This window comes from Capra hircus, chromosome 2 (assembly GCF_001704415.2).
Source record: "Capra hircus breed San Clemente chromosome 2, ASM170441v1, whole genome shotgun sequence".
Taxonomy (NCBI): Eukaryota; Metazoa; Chordata; class Mammalia; order Artiodactyla; family Bovidae; genus Capra; species Capra hircus.
Genome location: NC_030809.1, coordinates 13,962,397 through 13,982,065, shown reverse-complemented (window position 1 = coordinate 13,982,065; position 19,669 = coordinate 13,962,397). Strand labels below are relative to the sequence as shown.

The window sequence follows — 19,669 nt, the reverse complement described above, 5'->3', positions numbered from 1 at the left end:
TTCCCTTCCAAGCCTCCAGCCTCTTTGAGCCTCCATCCTGAAGTGTGGAGTGAAGTGGGTGAGAGCTGAGCCTCCACATCCAGCCCTCTGTCCTGTCCCCCTGCAGGCTCTGCCAGCCGCCGCTGTCTCCTCAGTGCCCAGGGTGTGGCCTACTGGGGGCTGCCCAGCTTTGCCCGCTGCATCTCCCATGAGTACCGCTACCTGTATCTGTCAGTGAGTGCACCCTGCTGGGCTGGGGCGACATAGGGTCTGTCCCAGACTCTGGTGGCGGGTGGAGGGAGCTTGATTCTTGCTCATGCCCATGTGCCTTAGGCTATAGATGCGTGCCCACTTCTGCCCAGCTCTGCCTCTCCTTCTCTGGCAAACTCCTATTCATCCCTCAATGCCAGACTCTCTTCCCTTAGCCCTAGTGCCTACCTCTGCACCTACAGGCCCCTGAGCTTCTCTGTCATTAGCTGTTGAGTGCTCATCACAGTGTCTGTGTCCTGTGAGTCTGTGAGCTCCTTGAAGACAGGAACAAAGCTGAAATTATTTTTATGTCCCCAGTGCCCAACCCAGGGCTCCCCGTGGGGTAAAAATGGTGTTCACAAACCTGGCCTGTGTGTACTTATCTGACTGGAGCTGGTATTGTGTTTGTGCTTGGAACTTGTGTTTGAGAGGGAGAGAGCACAGCGCACTTCAGCATGGATGGACTCCTTTCCATTGGGGAGGTCCCTGGACTGTGTTTATCATCTTTTCTATGTGCATCTGAGCTCCTTCCTTCTCTTGCTACTTCTGTTTCAGTCTTTTTTTTTTTTTTTTAAGTGTCTTTAGGGATTCTCTCTCTGTTGTGTATGTCTCTTTCTGAGATTCTCTCTCCCCGCAGTCCCTTTTGAGCATCTCTATCTGACCTCCCTCTGGATGCGCGTGGCGGCTGAACTGCAGCGGGATGGGCCAGGGGCTGGTCCCAGCTCCTGACGCTTCTGTTACAGTGGTCCCCCTGTCACCTGCAGCTTCGGGAGCACCTAGCCAAGGGGCAGCGCATGCTGGCGGGCGAGGGCATGTCTCAGGTGGTGCGCAGCCTGCAGGAGCTCCTGGCCCGGCGCTCCTACTACAGCGGGGACCTGCTTTTCTCCGTGGACATTCTGAGGAACGTCACTGACACCTTCAAGAGAGCCACCTACGTGCCCTCAGCTGATGACGTGCAGGTACCACTCTGCTCTGTCAAGAGGAAGCGGGGCTGAAGGTTCAGAAGCCCTCTTTTGAAGTGGAGGAGGCCAAGCCGCTATAGCTGAGTCTGCAGGCGGTGTTGCAGGTGTGGCTGTGGCAGGGAAGCTACTGTCCCTGGGGTCGTGACCTCCTGACACCCACTGCTCTCTCCCCAGCGCTTCTTCCAGGTGGTGAGCTTCATGATAGATGCAGAGAACAAGGACAAGTGGGATGACGCTCAGCAGGTGAGGGGCTGGGCTACCAGGCTTCTTGCCCTGTGGCTCACTCCTACCTCGGCCCCTTACACCCTTTCTGTCCCCAGGTGTCCCCAGGCTCTGTGCACCTGCTCCGGGTCGTGGAAGACTTCATTCACCTGGTGGGCGATGCTCTCAAGGCCTTCCAGAGCTCTCTGATTGTCACAGATAACCTGGGTACAGAGAGGCAGGCCGGGGAGGGGCTGCTGGATGGGGCCAAACGCAGGACGCCCTAGGGGAGGGGATGGTTTCCGAGGGCTCTTCCTGTTTTCCTCTCCTGTTCTCCGGGTCCTGTCTTCCCTCATTTAACTCCTTAATTGCGTCTGTCTCTCCATGTTTTCTTCCCATTCCCCCATTTCTTTGTTGTTTCTCTGTGTGTCCGCCCCACCTCTGCGTCTGTACCAACCTTGACGTCTCCATCTGCAATCCTGCTCTGTCTCCCCCGCGTCTGTCTCTTCCCCGTGACGGTTCTCTCTGTCTCTTATCTCTCTCGGTCCATGGCAGTGATCAGCATTCAGCGAGAGCCTGTCTCCGCTGTTTCCAGCGACATCACGTTCCCCATGCGGGGCCGCCGGGGCATGAAGGACTGGGTGCGGTATTCAGAGGACCGCCTCTTCCTACCCAAGGAGGTGCTCAGCCTCTCCTCCCCAGGGAAGCCGGCCGCATCTGGGGCAGCGGGCAACCTGGGCAGAGGGAGAGGCCCAGGAACTGTGCCCCCTGGCCCCGGCCACTCCCACCAGCGCCTCCTCCCGGCAGACCCCGAGGATTCCTCCTCCTACTTTGTGATTGGTGCTGTGCTCTACCGCACCCTGGGCCTCATCCTGCCACCACCCAGGTGAGTCCCTGGGAGGAGGGACGTGGATGGGGCTGCTGTAGATCCCGGCAGGCCCAGGTGAGGCAGGAGGGCTGAGCCTATGCTGGCCGCAGAGAGATCCGTCCGGAGCCTCCCGCAGCCTCCTGGACCTTTTGCCAGGCTCTGGACACAGGTGCTTCTCAGAGATGTCCACTGCAGCTCCCAGAGGCTGCAGAGGGGTCTAGGGGGTGTTGGACTGGGTTCTAGACCTCACTCAAAGTCCTCGGCCCCGCTGAACCCTAGGCCTTCTCTAGCCTTGGCCCCATGGTAGCCTCCTGCCTTTGGTCCAAAGCACTTTCCAGGTTCCCAGCTAGGTGTGGGTGCCTGCTGGCAGGAGCTGACCTCAGCATCTGTCCCCCAGGCCCCCTCTGGCCGTCACATCCAGGGTGATGACAGTGACCGTGAGGCCTCCCACCCAGCCACTAGCGGAGCCCCTCATCACAGTGGAGCTCTCCTACATCATCAATGTGAGTAGGCACCTGGGCAGGGGACCCTGGGGTAATGCAGCAAGGGCAGCCAAGGGCCTGTCTGATGGGGAGGTGGTGTCCCCCTGACAGTGGACTGAACCTCTGACCGGTGGGGCCCTGCCATGGCAGGGTGGGTGGTGATCGGGGTGGTGAGTGCCTCACTCCATGCTGGACTCAGCTCTTTTGCTCCCCAGGGCACCACGGATCCCCATTGTGCCAGCTGGGACTACTCCAGAGCGTGAGTTGGGCAAGGGCTCAGTGCGGGGAAGGCTGCAGCCACACTACTCCCCCTTGGATGGGGGTGTCCCACCTGGAAGGCTAGAGGGCGGGTTCCTCGGCACCGTCCTTGGCCTAAGGGATCAAGGGCAGATGCCGGGGCTCCGGCTGCCTGCCTCTTGGACGTGGCCTTGCCCTGGGTCTCACCTCTTCTTGGGCAGTGGCCGGCACTGGGGGTGGGACTGCCGAGCCAGCCTGGGGCTCATTCCCCCTCTCCCTGGACCCAAGAGATGCCAGCTCAGGGGACTGGGACACCGAGAGCTGCCAGACGCTGGAGACGCAGGCAGCCCACACCCGCTGCCAGTGCCAGCGCCTGTCCACCTTTGCCGTGCTGGCCCAGCCGCCCAAGGACCTGGTGAGTTGGGAGGGAAGTGCCCAGGCTGGACAGGAGAAGAGGCTCCTGGGTGCCAGGGGCCATCTGTGGTGGTTGGTGCGGGGGGAACCTGGGTGATCCCACATGGCGTCTGAGTAGGTATATTTGTGGGAGGGCACAAGGAAGTCTGTGCCCCTGGGATGGTGCCCGCAACGATGACACACGCCTGGGGGTGTGTGGCAGTGGGTGATTTGCCTGCACGTACACACACGTGTGCATCTGGTTGTGAGCGGAAGAGTGTGGGCGACATAAATACGCGTGTACGTATGTGACTGGGTCTGCTCCGTGCACGTGTGAAGGCAGCAGTGAGCCCCCTCTGTGTGTACGCGTGACCCAGATGGAGGTGCCAGTCTGTCCTAGACAGGAAGCGGGGGAGGGCGAGGGCTCCCCTGCAGCTACCCCCTACCCCCGTGATGCATTGGACTGTCTGCCCCTCTACCCTAGACCCTGGAGCTGGCGGGGTCCCCCTCGGTCCCCCTTGTGATCGGCTGTGCTGTGTCCTGCATGGCACTGCTCACCCTGCTTGCCATCTACGCCGCCTTCTGGAGGTAGGTGGGATGGTGGTGGGTAGGGGTGGGGAAGGAGGTGTCTGGCCACCCCAGGTTGGGCACGGCAGCTAGCTTTTCTGTCTGTTCCCACTGTGTCCCCCCACGCCACCCCCAGGTTCATAAAATCCGAACGCTCCATCATCTTGCTGAACTTCTGCCTGTCCATCCTGGCATCCAACATCCTGATCCTTGTGGGCCAGTCGCGGGTGCTGAGCAAGGCAGGTGCAGGCTCACAGGGGTGCCGGGGTGCGAGAGTGGGGTGAAGGGGGGGATGGCACACACGTGTGTGTGTGTATGAAACCGAAGTGTGTAGACTCTCAAGCGGGGATTGTGTGAGAGTGTGAGTGGGAGCTGGTGTGTGTGAGCATCCATGCGGATGTTGGAGATGGGGGTGTGTGTGTTCCAGGGAGAGATGTCTGTGTACATCTGCAAACGTGGAGGTGAGCTGAGCGAGTGTGTGCACGTGTGTTGGACGTGCCTGCAGGCATGAGGGAGCCCAAGTGAAGCCTCTTGCACCCCTTGCCCACGTCTGATCTGTGCTGGCTGTCTCCCTTGTGCCCCCGCGGCCCTCTCTACCTGTCTCCAGCCCTGCTGGTGCCAGACATGTAGCCCGCCCGGCCGTGACGTCGCAGGCCCTCCTGTTTGTCCCCCTCCCTGGCAGCCCCGTCTGTGCGTAGGCAGCCCGCCTGCCACCCTCCCGCCCCCGGATGCCGAGCACCGTGTGCGTGTCACTGGGCCCGTGTCGTGCTGTGTGTGGGTGCAGGAAGACGGGGGTGCCTGGCAGGGCTCTGTGGGGGGTGCAGCTCAGGGGGGCGGCCGTGGCCGCACCCAGCAGCAGCGGGCGTGGGAAGCCCAGCACCTCCCAGCCTGGCGGCTGCTTGGGGCCACTCCTTGCCTTTGGTCTCCCTGCAGGGCGTGTGCACCATGACCGCCGCTTTCCTGCACTTCTTCTTCCTGTCCTCCTTCTGCTGGGTGCTCACCGAGGCCTGGCAGTCCTACCTGGCTGTCATCGGGCGGATGCGCACTCGCCTCGTCCGCAAGCGCTTCCTCTGCCTGGGCTGGGGTGAGCAGGGCCCGTGCTGGACCCTGTCCCTGGGCCTCGGGGGCAAGGGCAGCTGGAGAGCTTCAGCTTTGGCCCCTGGTCTGCTCTCTGGTGCCAGATGTGGCCCCGGCCCTGCTCTCTGGGCACAGGGGTCAGCTGGGCTGGGGGTCTGGGAGGATCAAGGACCCTGAGGATGGGCGGCCGTCTCACTCTGGCTCCCCCGCTCTTCCAGGTCTGCCTGCTCTGGTGGTGGCCGTGTCCGTCGGCTTTACCCGCACGAAAGGATACGGTACATCCAGCTAGTACGTGGGCCTCCCGGGGTGGGCAGTGGGGGTCCATGGGCCTGATAGGGTTCCAGACTTCTTAGACTGCGATCCTGGCCCATGCCTGCTGTGGGCCTTCGGGCCAGTTGTCTCATGTCTGAGCCTCAGTTTCCCTGACTATAAAAGGCCGGGATTGGATGATCTCAGAACCGTTTACTTAGGGATCAGCCTTGTTTGATCCCCGCGGTAGCCCCAGAGCCTTTGTTAGGGGGGTGACCGAGGCTCTGTGAGAGCCAGTGGCTCACTCTCACCCCGTCTGGGTCCTGGCCCCATGTGTGATGTGAGCTGGCAGCTCAGGGAGCCCTGAGGGATGGCGTTTGAGGGTGGCGGCAAGCCTCCCTGGGTATCTGATGTCTCCCTGGGTATCTGATACCCCATTTCCCCCTTCCTCAGCTGCTGGCTCTCTCTGGAGGGTGGCCTGCTCTATGCCTTTGTGGGCCCAGCAGCTGTCATTGTCCTGGTATGTGCCCCTGCAGTGTCTCGGGACGGGCGTGTGGCCCCAGGGGGTCTGCCTCCTCCACCTGGGGGTGTCCCTGCCAGGAGGGCATCTGGTGATCCTGTCTTCCCCCACTCCCACTCCACTGGGCCCCCAGGTGAATATGCTCATCGGAATCATCGTCTTCAACAAGCTCATGGCTCGCGATGGCATCTCAGACAAGTCCAAGAAGCAGAGGGCCGGGTAAGGGGAGGAGGGTTGTCTGTGCCATGGCCTCGTGGGCAGTGCTGTAGGCAGGGTGGGCCGCAGCCACCCTCGGAGACTCAGGGCTTGATGATGCGACTGGGGCTCCCTGGCCTTGGGGCATCAAGGGTGCAGGCAAGTGGGCACCTGGTGTGCTCAGCTGCAGCCCCTCGCCCACCCTAACCCACCTCTCTCTCTCTCATCTGCCCTCCCCCTCCCACCCTACTCGGGGCTCACACTGCCCCATCTCCTCCCATTTCCTGTGTGTCTCCCCTCCTTCTCCCATGTCTGTGCCGCCCCCGAGGTCGGAGCGGTGCCCCTGGGCCAGCCTGCTCCTCCCCTGCTCAGCGTGTGGAGCGGTCCCCAGCCCCCTGCTCAGCTCAGCCTCGGCCAGGAACGCCATGTTAGTTGTGCCCCCGTGGGAAAGGGGGGTGGGCGGGGGCAAAAGAGTGGGGGGCAGTGCTCGTGGTGGGGGAGGGAGGAGGGATTCAGCCCAGTGCCCTGCCAACTCCTCCCACTCTCAAGGGTGATAGCAAAGGGGCACAGGGAGTGAATGTCTGTGCCTTCCAGAATATGCTGGAGTCCTGTGCCCCCCCCCACGTTGCTCCCCGCCCCTGCCCCCTACCCCCGGCTTACATTTTATTCAGGCACAGCCACACCCTCCTCCTTACACCCCCACCCTACAGAGGCTCATAGAATCTTCGGCTCTCAGAATTTTTGAGCCCAAAGAACCTTAGAATTAGAATGATAGAATCTTAGAATAAGACAATCAGAAGCTAAGAATGTTCGAATGAGTGAATCAGAGAGTCTTATCATCTGTCATAGAATCTGAGACTTAGAATTTCAGAGGCATTGAATCTCGCAATCAGTTGGAGGACAGAGAAGCTTGGAGGTAGGGAATTATTAGGCTGAGATGTCCCCTGGCAGCTGAGACCCTTAAAATCCCAGCCACACAAGAGTAGAATGAGTGAATGAACTCACAAGGGCTTCAGGCCCAACCTTCCACTGAGGCCAGAAAGGCAGCTAACCCTCCCTTGACCAGTGGGGGCCCAGCTCTGGCTTGCTCACCTCCAGGGTCAGGGGGCTCACTGCCTGTGGAGGTGGCAGGGACCATCTCCAAGAGCTCCATGTAGTGGAAAGCTCCCTCTCACTTGGGCTGCCGTCTGCTTCTCTGATCCAGCCTCTCAGAACTAAGTCAGAAGCCTGGGCTTCAGAGGCAGCCAAGCTGGGTTTGCTTCCTGGCTCTGGCTCTGTCTCTGCCCAGCTGGGCACACTCCAGTTTTCTCATCTGTAAATTGGGATAATAATCCCTGTGCCTGTTTATTAGAGTTGTTTTGGTCACAGTGTGACTCATGTATGTAAAGTATTCAGTGTAGGGCCTGGCGGAGCATTGGTGGTTAATCAATGGCAGCTCTCATGGCTGTGATTAGGCCCTCTCTTTAGCCTTGGCTCTGCCCCCCGGGGGTTGTGGAGGCCACTGTGCCCGCTCCCTGCCAGGGTGAACAACCCTGGACCACTCTTCCTAGGACAGGTTTTGGCCCCCTGCCCATGTTTCTGCCTTGTCCAGAGCCATGCCCACTCCTGCCTGCCTCTCCCACCCCAGTGTTCATGAGGCAGAGTGGGCAGGGTGGCACGGAGGGCAAGACTGCCCCCACTGTGCCCTCATCGACTATTGCTGGTGGGGGCAGGCTGACACTGGTGCCTGGATGCCAGGGACCCTCTGCCTTTTTTCTCTGCCCTCCTTTGTCAAGGAGGCTGGGGACATGTGGGTTTGGCCCTGACCCCCGCCCTCCCCCTCCCACCCCCCCACACCCCCACCCCACCCCCTTCACCCCTGCCAGCTATGGTCTTTCTGCCCAGCTCTGAGCAGGCATCCTAGAGCCTGGCGCCTCCTCCTTGGGAAACTGAGGCGGAGGAGCCTCTGCCACCCTGGCCCCCTCATCTCCCCTGAACATCTGTGCTCTGTGATGTCCTCCGTCCTCTCCGCCCGTTTAGTCTGCCAGTGTCTCTGCCCGTCTCATCCCCGCTCTCACCGTGTCTCGCTTTGTCCCTCTCCCTCTCTTCTCCCTCTCCTCCCCGCCCAGAGTCTCTGGGGATGCGGCCCAGGCCTGTGATTTTGTGCAAATTGGGGCTGAAACTCACAGCATCTGTATCTGTCTCCCTCCTCCTCTTCTGTCCCACTGGTCCTCTCCAGTTTCTCCATCTGCCCCCTGATGCTGCCTCCGGCTCCATCCCCTGTGTCAGTGTGTCTGTCCCTTCCTCCTTCCTGGTCCCCCAGTTTTCTGCTCTTTGTCTTTGTTCCGTTTCTCTGCCCCCAGCTGCTCAGCCCCTCTCTGCCTGGGGACGTGACTGGGGTCGTATCGTTGGGGGCCCCGCCAGTCTCGGGCAGCTCAAGGGCCCCAGGCTGAGTGCAGGCCCAGGCTCAGTCCAGCCTGGCCCCCGGGAGGGTCCCCAACGGACCATCTGCCTCGTCCTCAGGGCCTCGCTCTGGAGCTCCTGCGTGGTGCTGCCCCTGCTGGCGCTCACCTGGATGTCTGCCGTCCTGGCCATGACAGACCGCCGCTCCGTCCTCTTCCAGGCCCTGTTCGCGGTCTTCAACTCTGCACAGGGCTTTGTCATCACGGCTGTCCATTGCTTCCTGCGCCGAGAGGTGGGCTGGGCCTCTCCCGGGCCCCGTCCACCCCTGCCCGCGACCATGCCGGACCCTTGCCGCTCCCCATGGTGCAGACGAGCACAGCTGGGGAGGATTAAGGCCCAGACCAGGCCCCCATTTGGGCAGCTCTTGGTGTGGAAGCTGATAACCTGGGCAGCCTTGGCCCCCCTGGGGCTCCTTCTACCCACCCCTCTAGGCTGGATACACTGCTTTCCTTCCATGCCCATCTGGGTGCCTGGGGTGGAAGGCACAGCTCGCTGTAGCCAAGGGGCCCTGTGATGGCCTCAGGCCCAACAGACACCTGCTGTCCCCAGGTCCAGGACGTGGTGAAGTGCCAGATGGGTGTGTGCCGGGCTGATGAGAGTGAAGACTCCCCTGACTCGTGTAAGAATGGGCAGCTGCAGATCCTGGTGAGTGAGGAGGCCCGGGCAGGGCACAGGTCAGTTCTGAGTGCCCCCTGCCCTAGACCCCTCACCTTCCCCTCCCCTCTTCTCTGTTCCCATCTTTCTGGGAACAGAGATCAGGTTTGATTCTGGCTCAGCTGCTGACAGCCGAGTGGCCTTGGGCAAGTCCCCCCTTAAGACATCCCCCCTTTTGGATGGGGCTGGAGGAGACCACACCGGGGAGCCCCTCTGCTCTGTTGGGCAGTGTGCCACGGGCAGACCTTCTGGCTGGGTAGGGAGGGGCCTGAGTTCTCTCCCACCCTGATACATGGATCCTCTCTCTGCCTGTCTGCTCTCTCCCTCTCTGCCTATAGTCAGACTTTGAAAAAGATGTGGATCTGGCTTGTCAGACTGGTGAGTGTGCCAGGGCAGTGCTGAGAATGGCCCCAGAGATGGGGATGAACAGGGGGCCCCCCAGCCCTACCGTGGGATGCTCCGATGGATTCTGGCTGTGGGGCCCAGCTTTTGAGTCAGGCAGCCCTGAGCTGGAGTCAAGGCTGTGAATACCACCCACTGTATGACTTTGCGTGGAGCCTCACTTATAAAGGAGAGAAATCTGTTCTCCTAAGGCGGATAGGAGCCTTAAATCAATTAGGGGACACCAAATGCCTAGCAGGGTGCTCAGCACAAACTGGCTGTTATGTTATTGTGTCATTTCCATGATTCTTATCAGAATCTCCAAGTTCTGTCACCTAGGGCGGAGCTGCCCAGGGAGCAGGGAGGAACAAGGCCCTTTTGACACCCTTGGGGCTGTGGGGTCAGAGGTCAGGACCTGCACCTGGGCACCTTGGGGGCTGGGGCCTTGGCTTTGTTCCTTGCTCTGCCTGGCTGTGGACCTTGGGGAGAGTCACTGTCTTAACCCCTGTGTTTACCACCCAGCCGTCATTCCGGGACTCAGTTGCCCGCACCGTCCAAGCTCAGGGCCTTGGTACCTGCCCAGCCTGGGCAAGGGGACATCTGGGGGCTCGTGCTCCCCCGGACTGACTTCCCTCTGCTCCTGCCCCCAGTGCTGTTCAAGGAGGTCAACACTTGCAACCCATCCACCATCACGGGCACGCTGTCCCGCTTGTCTCTGGACGAGGATGAGGAGCCCAAATCCTGCCTCGTGGGCCCCGAGGGCAGCCTCAGCTTCTCACCGCTGCCTGGCAACATCCTGGTGCCCATGGCAGCCTCGCCAGGGCTGGGGGAGCCACCGCCCCCCCAGGAGGCCAACCCCGTGTACATGTGTGGAGAGGGTGGCCTGCGGCAGCTGGACCTCACGTGGCTGCGGCCGGCCGAGCCGGGCTCCGAGGGGGACTACATGGTGCTGCCCCGGAGGACTCTGAGTCTGCAGCCTGGCAGCGGGGCCGGAGGTGGCGAGGATCCCCCGCGGGCCCGGCCTGAGGGCACCCCCCGGCGGGCCTCCAAGTCCCTGGGCCACGCCGAAGCCTACCCCAGCTTCCTGTCTGTGGAACACTCGGGCCTGGGGCTGGGCCCTGCCTATGGCTCTCTACAGAACCCCTACGGGATGACCTTCCAACCGCCACCACCAACACCCAGCGCCCGCCAGGTGCCGGAGCCGGGGGAGCGCAGCCGGACCATGCCCCGAACCGTGCCTGGCTCCACCATGAAGCTGGGCTCCCTGGAGGTGAGGAGCTGCTGGGCCTGGGGCTGGGGGTCAGAGGCCTACCCCAGGGCGCCTGTGACTTTGGCAGTAGCCGGGAAGGGACAGCTGGCAGCCTCCCCATACAAAGTCCCAGGAAGTGTGCGTGCTGTGGGTTTCTCCTCCGTTGATGCCCACGGTGGCTCCAAGGGGATCCTGGCTCCTCTGAGCTCCTCAGATGGGCGTGGTCTCCACACGCTGAGGGTGCCCTTCTCGAAGGTGTTCACATTTGCTTGTGTGCCTGTTTTGGGGTGAACCGGTCAGGGTGGGCCCTCCTTAAAGGGGCCTGTGGCTCAGGCCTGGGGCCTTATTGCTAGGGAAGCCGTATCTAGGAGCTGAGAACCTGGGCCTCCAAGTCCCTGAGTTGAGATCTGAGTGCTGCTGGATCAGCAATGAGATCTGGGGCCCAGTCTCCCCTCCCCGAGACATAATCTCTCTTCGCCTCAGTCTCCTCATTTGTAAAGTGGGGATAACGTAGCAGCCTCTTGGTAGAGTTGTTGTGAGGACTAATTGACAGATATAAAACATTTATCTCTGTGTGGAGCAGGTAGAAAGTGCTAGATAATTGAGGAGTGCTACTGTTACCATTCCTGAGATCAGCCTCAGGCACTGCCCACAGGCCTATGGTAATTGCCTCGCTCTCCGCCCACCCCCCCGCCCCGAGAAAACAGAAACCCCTCTCTTTCCCTGCCTATGTGTTTTCTGTGGCTGCCCTGCCTTCTGTCTGGCTCCCTCAGGCCCACTCCCTGCAGGGAATCACTGGCAACAAACAGTTGATAGTGACCCACTGTAGAACTCTAGAACATTCTAGAACCTTCATTGGCAGGATGAGGAAGGTGTGAATGAGAGAAGGGGCAAGAGTCACCACTTGGGCACTGTTGGCTGCTCATGTTTGGGCCCCAGAAACCGGCTTCCCATCCTCCCTACGGAGAAAACTAAGTTAGCAGCTAGAAGGTTCGCAAGTTTAGTTTTTCCTCCCAAAATGTTTCTTGAACATTTGGTGCCTGCTCCTGCCGCAGATGGCAGAAACAGGAAGGCGTCACAAAGACAGAAAACTCTCGACATGGGCAGTGGGGAGGGGAGCGCTCAGCATCACGGCAGGTTTTGTTCTGTGGACACCTGCCCATGCTTGGGTCCCTGAGGAGGGGCCAGCGCTGGGCTCCTTGTGTGGGAGGTAGCTATAAACGTGGCAGAGTCTTAAGGGGTCAGGAATGACGTCCAGAATTCTGGTGTGGGCAACTGCGATGGGGCGGGGGAAGTTAGAGTTTATTCTGTTGGGAGCAGCTGTGTGCACAGTGTCTGTGGACATCAGGGAGCAAGGAGGAATCCCACAGCCTCTGAAAGTGCAGTGTGACCAGAAATGGGGAGGACACGCATGGGCATGTCCATGCACATGGACCAGGGAGAAGGGCCGGGGAGAGTCCAGGGCAGAGTATGGGGGCCTGGAGTTGGAGAAGTCAGGGTGGGTAGCTGAGAAAGAGTAGGCAGGGAGGTGGAAGGACCAGGAGAGGGTGTAAACCAACCCCAGTGGTGGTGAGTGTGTGCAGGCCTGGGACTGGGGAAATCTAGATGGTGATTTTAGCCACATCCTTGAGGACTTGTGGGCAAGTCCCTTCTCCCTGGACCTGTTTCCCTGGTACAACCTGGGAAGGTTGGTCTTGGTCTCATGAATGCTCCCATGCTGACATTCTGAGACGCTGAGGACTTCTTGAGTGGCACTGGATGTGGCATAGGCCACTGGGGCTTGAAGGTGGTCTTGGGCAAGTGAGAGCTGGGAGAGGCATGAGGGAGGGAGGCGGGGCCATTTGGCAGGAAAAGGGGACAAAGTGCAATCGAAGGAAGGCTTCTGTGATGCTAAGTCCTGTATCTCCAGCAGGGTGGAGGCTTCCAGGGAGAGGGGAGCCTGTTGGTGTCAGGGAGGATGGGGCGAGATGGGCCAGGACAGGGACTGCCTCCGGGGCACAGAGGAAGGAGGGTCTGCCCTGCGGTCTGGGGTGGGGATCCGTGTCCCTGCCTTGTTGGAAGTCTGCGCTGTGGCATCTGTAGGTGCACGTCTACACATGTGCCCACCCGCGTGTACCCTCTTGGGATGGGATCGCACTTCAGTGCCTCATCTCTCATGCCTCCACCCCATTTCCACAACCTCAAGGGCTGCCCTTTAAAGGATTCCTAACTCCTGGGCCTAGGCAGGGGGACAGACCCCGAGGGAGCAGACTTCCTGTCTCTAAAGCTCCTGCACTTGGTTAAAAAGTTCTCTTCTCCTTCACTGCCTCCTGGTTGCTCCTTCTCAGCGAAAGAAGTTACGGTATTCAGACCTGGACTTTGAGGTAAGTGCTCAGTGCACATGTGTTTGAATTGTGTGTTGGGGGGATGGGGGGTGTCTGGCCATAGAGGGTCCCCTCCTAAAATTAATTCAAGCGCCAGTGCACAGCCTAAGCCCATGACAGTCCCTCTGCTGCCCAAGGCCAGAGCTCTGGGGTGAAGACCAAACCAGGCCTTGTCCCAGAGGGGGGCCAGCAGCAGGCAGGGATGTGGGGACCCAGGCGCTGAGTGCCCCGTGGGGAGCACCTCTGCTGACGCCCTGTGGCTCCCAGAAGGTGATGCACACCCGGAAACGGCACTCAGAACTCTACCACGAGCTCAACCAGAAGTTCCACACTTTCGACCGCTACCGCAGCCAGTCCACGGCCAAGGTGAGAGCTCCTCCCGCGGCTGCCCCTGCCCAGAGCTGGGGGCCCGACCGGGCACAGTGGCTCCTGCGGTCAGACCCTGAGCCATGGTCCCCTGTTGCAGAGGGAGAAGCCGGGTAGGGGTGGGGTGTGTGTGTGTGTGCGTGCGTGCGTGCGTGCGTGCGTCCCTGGGTGGGGCGGCCAAATGGAGCGTGTCCAGCATAAGTACCCCAGATTGGGTAGGGGTGAGGTGGCCCACGGGGCACTCATTTTCTCCCTGCCCTCCTCCCCAGCCTCAGCCTGCCTCACCAAGGGCCTGCCTGTGGCATAAGCAACAGTCTGGAGTTTTTCGGGAGGTGGCGGGTATCGGTGGGGTCTCCCCCAGGATCTTGAGGAGGATGGGCAGACAGGAGACATGGTCTCAGGGGCCCACTCTGAGCACAGGAGTCAGGAACCCAGCTCCGGAGCCGGTGGGTCTGGATTTGAACCTCACTTGATTGGTGGTAACGTGAGACATCACCGGCCCTCTCCTTCGGCCTCCTCAGTTGGTTCTTCTGTACAATGGGTGAGAGGGTATTGGCCCATCTCCACTGGCCCTTTTTGCTCCACCCACAGGAGAAGCCCAGTCCAGGGGAGCGTCCCGGCGTGTCCCAACAGCGGCGACATCAGAGCTGGAGCACCTTCAAGTCTATGACGCTGGGCTCGCTGCCCCCCAAGCCCCGAGAGCGGCTGGCCCTGCACCGGGCAGCAGCCTGGGAACCCACAGAACCACCGGATGGCGACTTCCAGACAGAGGTGTGAGTGCCACGCCGGACTGCCCACTGCGTATAAATATTATATATCTCTCTATTTTCACACTCCACTTTGGAACTACCCAGGAGCCAGCGCCCCCTCCCCTCTCCCGAGGGCTGGGCAGGGAGGCACAGTGGACTTGGCCAGGCTGGGGGAGCCAGACATGGTTTGGCTGGGGGGCCGGGGCCCTTCCCTGTTTCTCAGAGGCCCCTCAGCTCCTGGAGCCCCGTCTTCACCCCCAGCCTGTCTGTCCCTGTCCCGGGCTGGGGAGGGGGGAGGGGAACTTTGTTGGGAATAAACTTCACTCTGTGGATTTTGCTTCTGAGCTGCTTGTTTCCCCAGGAGAAGGCCCAGCCCTGGGACCCCCAGCTTTGTTCCTTTCTCTCTGTGATTCACCTCTCTTGGTCTTGACACATTGTGATGGGGTCCAGCTGGGAGGGGGGTGGCCTGGGCTATGACCCCATCTTTGCCCCTGACTCTCTGGGTGACCCTGGACACATCCCTTCCCCTGTTGGGGTATAGGCAGATTGGGAGTGTAGGGTGGGGCCCCTTGAAGCCAGACTTCCTCAGTGGCTGTGATGGGCATGGCTGCCTTTCACTGAGACCCAGAGGCCAGGCAGAGCTTAGTGACCTCAGTTTTCTCATCTGTGAAATGGGGATGGTGACAGTACCTACCTCATAGGGTTGTTATGAGAATGAAACAATGTAACAGATATAAAGAGCTTAGTAAGTGCCTGGCACATTAGCTGTTTAAGTATTAGCTGTTGTCCGAGATACTTGGTCTCCTGCTATGCTCCGTGTTAGGAGCTTCACGCCCTTGGCCTGGACCCCTCACCACAACTTTGCAGGAAGGTTTTAGGCGGCCCATTTTGTGGATAAGAAAATGAAGCCAGAGGTGGGAAATGACTTGCTCAAGGCCACAGTCAGAGGCAGGCCTGGGACTGCATCTTTATCAACATTCTCCTAGTAGGACTGGAAGCTTGAGCTCAGCTTGTGGGGACCCAACCTTCATGGTTGCAGGAAACGTCAGGGAGCTGGGTGCTGGGGGAGCCTCAGGTTCCGGGGCTCAGGTGGATGTGGGGAGGAGCGGCCAGGCCGGCTCAGTGCCAGAGGGCAATTTCTGGGGCATAGTCTTTACAGGCCTGAGTGAGTGGACGCTGCTCAGTTCCCAGGAATCTAGAAGTGACCGGATAAAATCAGTGTGGAGACGTGTTGCTCTGGCTCTTCTGTGGCTGAGCAGCCTGGGCAGAGGCCACAGGCACATCTTCTGCTCAGTTAACAGCATGGGTGCCTCCCAGACACAGGCGCAGCCCCTTGGGGAGCTGACCATCTCCGGGGTGGACATGTCAGAGGGAGGGATTAGGTGTGGCAGGGGACTGAATGGGGGAGAAGGAAGAAGGGACTGGCTACTGGGGTGGGGGTGGGTGCCACAGATAATGGCCTCCTGGAGCGGCTGGAGGGCTGGGGGTCATGGTGGTACAGGCTCCTCTGAATCCTGCCACCTGTGGGCCCAGTCAGAGGAGAGAGCGGACCACCTCCCCCCAGGTGATTGCTCAGCAGCTGGGCTTCCCTCCCCTCCGGCAGCACCAGCACTTCTGGGTGCAAAGCGTTCATTCAGGTACCACCTCACTTGAGTCTTCAAGGTGGGTATTGTGATTCCCCCATTTTACAGATGAGGAAATCAAGGCTCAGAGAGGGGCCAAACCCCCCATGGCTTGTAAGCGGCTATATTGGAACTTGTGGCCAGAAGAGCCCTGGTACCAGCCAGTTTGGGCAGAGGGGACTTTGGTTGAAGTTGCAGCACTGGGGGCAGGGGGTGGGTGGTTAGTCTTGGGCGATGAGAGCCAGGGTCAGGGTGTGGCCAGATCTGCCATCCCTTCCAGCTGCTCTGTGTGTCAATGCCATTCTTTCAGGCAAATTCCCTCACTCCCCTGGGCCCCCAGGCTTCCTTCTCCCAGCTCAAATCACTCAACTCTGCCCCCAGAGGGAAAGAAACTTTCTCTTGAATTCCAATCAGAAAACCCTCAAGGCACGACTCTGATTGGCCCCAGCCAGGGGGTGGGGCACTGTGATTGGCAGCCCCCTTGAGAACCTCAGGGGAGGGGGAGGGGCGTAGGTCTCTAGAAAAGGGAGCCCTAGTCCCAGTTGTGCTTAGTCACTCAGTCGTGTCTGACTCTGCAACCCCATGGACTGTAGCCCACCAGGCTGCTCTGTCCATGGGATTCTCCAGGCAGGAATACTGGAATGGGTTGCCATGCCCTCCTCTAGGGGATCTTCCCAACCCAGGGATTGAACCCAGGTCTCCTGCATTGCAGGCAGATTCTTTACCGTCTGAGCTCTTCCCAGAAGGGGGTTTAAAGGCTCACACAAACAAAGCCCCCTGTCTCTGACCTTGTGCCAGCAGACCCCACCCCTCATTCCTGGGCTAGGCTTTCTCTGATGCATCACCTAAAACCCTCTGGGTGCCTTTCGGTTGTTCCTGCCTTCCTCCTTCCCAGTGCTGAGCTCCACTGGCTCCACTAGGATCTCTCCAGCTGAGATACAATGTGCATTCACCCCTGCCCACCCCCCTTGCAGTTTCTTAGTTTCTTGCTTTGTATCTGGTTTGAGGAGGAGGGTTAATATTCACCTGATTGATTCTGCTCCAACAGCAGAGCTGCTGCAGAGGCTCCTGGAGGGCTTTGAGACTCACCACGTCCACGGTCAGGGGCAGAGCTTTCCTGTGTGGAGGGCTGTGCTCCTCTCTGCTCCTGAGTCCCCACTCCCCAGGCACTGATGCACTGTGTCTCCTCAGACAGGGTGCCGGGCCCTATCTGACTTGGGTTTCCTTATCAATAGTCCTGATTGTCCTTTCATTTGGACTAATATCTAATAACCATTGTGTCTTTCTTTTTCTTGTTTTTTAGTCTTTATTGAATTTTTGTTATGCATTGCTTCTGTTTTGTGTTTTAGTTTTTGGCCCCTAGGCATGTGGGATCTTAACTCCCTGACCGGGGATCAAACCTGCAGCCCCTACATTGAAAGGTGAAGTCTTAACCACTGGACCTCCAGGGATGTCCCCTGTCCTGTCTTTGATCTCACTGTCTTCCTTATTCTTTCTGCCTCCAGTCACTACCTAGCTCTAGTGTGATCTTTCCAAAATGCCGATCTGGCCAGGCCACTGCCGTCCCTACTAAGAAGCCTTCCATCGACCCTGGAATTAGCCTAGAATGCAAGGCCTTTGGTGATGTGGTTGTTGCCTACCTCTCCTGCCTGACCCATCTCTCTTGCCTCTGTGCCTTTGCACATGCCATTTCTTCTGCCTGGAACTTCTGCTGGCTCCCATTGGCAACTTCCCCTTTAGCCTCCCAGATCCAGCCCCAGTGGCCCCCTCTGTGAAGCTGCCCCTGAACTCCCCGCTTCAGCCGTCAGCACTCACTGGGCTCCACAGGCCTGGCACACATCGCCACTCTTGCACTGTCACTGGCTGTCATCTGTGTCAAGTGGTTTGCGTTTGTGCACTCAGCTGAGGGCTCCATGTGGAACTATGGCTCTTTACTGGGAGACCAGAAAGTGAAAGGGTTAGTCACTCAGTCCTGTCCCACTCTGCGGTCCCATGGACTGTAGCCTGCCAGGTTCCTCTGTCTCTGGGATTCTCCAGGCAAGAATACTGCTGTGGTAGCCATTCCCTTCTCCAGGGGATCTTCCTGACCCAAGGATCAAACCCAGGTCTCCCACACTGCAGGCAGATTCTTTACTAAACCACCAAGGGAGCCCTGAGAGATGGAATGCACAAATCTCTCCAAACAATGGTTTTCTCATCTGCAAAATGGGGATACTGATCATCCTTACCCAGCCTTACTGTATCCAGAACATGGCTTGAGATTATTCCCAGGGAGAGTTTTGCAGGTGGTATCCATTCCTCCCTCCCCTTATTGCTTCCTGGGCCTCAGTGCTCTTAGGACCCCAGGTGGGAAGCAAGCCCAGATGCTGTCCAGGGTGCTGAAAGAGACTTACCACCCTCCCAGGAAATAAGGAGACAACAGCCTGAGCAGCTTACCCAAGCTCACCTGCAGCCTTTCCTTGCCTTTCAGACTGTGGCAAGGTCGTGGGTGAGCAGACCATCCCCACTTTCATAAGATCATACCCCAGGAATGTCCAACAAAAATATAACGCAAACTCTCTCTCACTCTCAAAGTCGCTCAGTCGTGTCCGACTCTTTGCAACCCCATGGACTGTAGTCCATAGAATTCTCCTGGCAAGAATACTGGAGTGGGTAGCCATTCTCTTCTCCAGGGGATCTTCCTGACTCAGGGATCAAACCTCAGTCTCCCACATTGCAGGCAGATTCTTAATCTGTCTGAGCCTAATGCAAGCTACATATGTGATTTAAAGCTTTCTAGGAGCTATTATTTTAAAAGTAAAAATTAGTAACATTCATTTAAATAATCTATTTAGCCCACTATATCAAGAATGTTATTATTTCAAAAACACATAATCAATATAGAAGATTACTGACGAGCTACTTTACTTTCTTTTTCCATACCTAATTCTCTGAAAGTGTGTGCATTACATGTACAGTACATCTCAGTTCAGAATTGAGGACTCAGTAGCCACATGTGGTCAGTGGCTATCATATTAGACAGCACAGCTCTAGACAGAATAAAGGCAGTGACCTTGGGCAAATCAATTCAGCGACCTCTGAAAAGGAGGTAGGAATACTACCTGCCTCAAATGGTCATGGGAGGATTCATGGAGGTGATGTTAAAAGGGTTCCCAGCTCAGTGCCAGTACCGAGAAGGTCCGAAGTCGATATTCCTGGGATTTGGGTATTCAGGAGACGCTAGTTGGCAGAGAGGGGGTGTTAGGGATATAGGAGAAGGTCCTGAGGAGAACTGTGCGCTGGCATCAGGCCTACTTATACTACACACCCCCTCCCCTCACCCTCTACAACCACTCTCAAAACCTGTCTTCCTTTTTTCCTGCCTGCAGCCCCAGATCCTGGGATAAGGGAGGCAGGTTAGGAAAGGCACTTGGATCAACATATTAAAACTCAATTGAGTTTAATTCACTTCCATTCGACACCAATTAAAAGAAAATTAGGTGGCCTAGGTGGCTAGAGGGGAAACCTGGGTGGAGGAGGCTGCCAACTCCTGTCTCTCTCGACTCGTTTCCCTTGAGGCTTCTTCTTGCGCCCCCTGGGCAGTTTATGGGGTCCAACAGTTGGGGCTTTTAGAGCCGGTCCCCAGTCCCCCCTATTACTCCTCCTTGCACTTTTCCAAGGACACCAACCCCAGGAACCCCCCTACCTCTCAGACCCTCGAAGAACTTGCTAAGTGTCCAGAGCAGGGGAGACTCTAATAAGGGTTTTGGTGTTTCAGACTAGTGGAAATCCAAGAAGGGTGTTGGGCAGGGGGTGGCAGGATCAGATTTAATAGGATTTCTCAGGATGGATGGGAAATGGATGGGGGCAGTTACTGAAGAGTGA

At 58.6% G+C, this 19,669-nt stretch overlaps 1 protein-coding gene across 6 annotated transcripts in view; it reads left to right on the top strand.

Annotated features, from left to right (window-relative positions):
• ADGRB2 (adhesion G protein-coupled receptor B2) overlaps positions 1-14,515 on the top strand; it is a 36,670-nt gene extending 22,155 nt beyond the window's left edge. For 2 of the 6 annotated variants that reach the window (XM_018057563.1, XM_018057533.1), the window contains 22 exons: positions 107-213; positions 993-1,187; positions 1,365-1,433; positions 1,511-1,619; positions 1,947-2,277; positions 2,657-2,762; positions 2,957-3,000; positions 3,267-3,393; positions 3,856-3,959; positions 4,075-4,177; positions 4,872-5,022; positions 5,234-5,303; positions 5,718-5,784; positions 5,918-6,003; positions 6,308-6,406; positions 8,482-8,653; positions 8,971-9,066; positions 9,414-9,453; positions 10,107-10,726; positions 13,033-13,068; positions 13,336-13,434; positions 14,026-14,515. In XM_018057563.1, coding sequence (XP_017913052.1) covers positions 107-213; positions 993-1,187; positions 1,365-1,433; positions 1,511-1,619; positions 1,947-2,277; positions 2,657-2,762; positions 2,957-3,000; positions 3,267-3,393; positions 3,856-3,959; positions 4,075-4,177; positions 4,872-5,022; positions 5,234-5,303; positions 5,718-5,784; positions 5,918-6,003; positions 6,308-6,406; positions 8,482-8,653; positions 8,971-9,066; positions 9,414-9,453; positions 10,107-10,726; positions 13,033-13,068; positions 13,336-13,434; positions 14,026-14,211 — 3,017 coding nt within the window. In that variant the 3' untranslated portion in view covers positions 14,212-14,515. The remainder of the gene's footprint in view (positions 1-106; positions 214-992; positions 1,188-1,364; positions 1,434-1,510; positions 1,620-1,946; positions 2,278-2,656; positions 2,763-2,956; positions 3,001-3,266; positions 3,394-3,855; positions 3,960-4,074; positions 4,178-4,871; positions 5,023-5,233; positions 5,304-5,717; positions 5,785-5,917; positions 6,004-6,307; positions 6,407-8,481; positions 8,654-8,970; positions 9,067-9,413; positions 9,454-10,106; positions 10,727-13,032; positions 13,069-13,335; positions 13,435-14,025) is intronic. The other 4 variants (XM_018057569.1, XM_018057552.1, XM_018057542.1 and 1 more) reach the window with 3 other exon arrangements.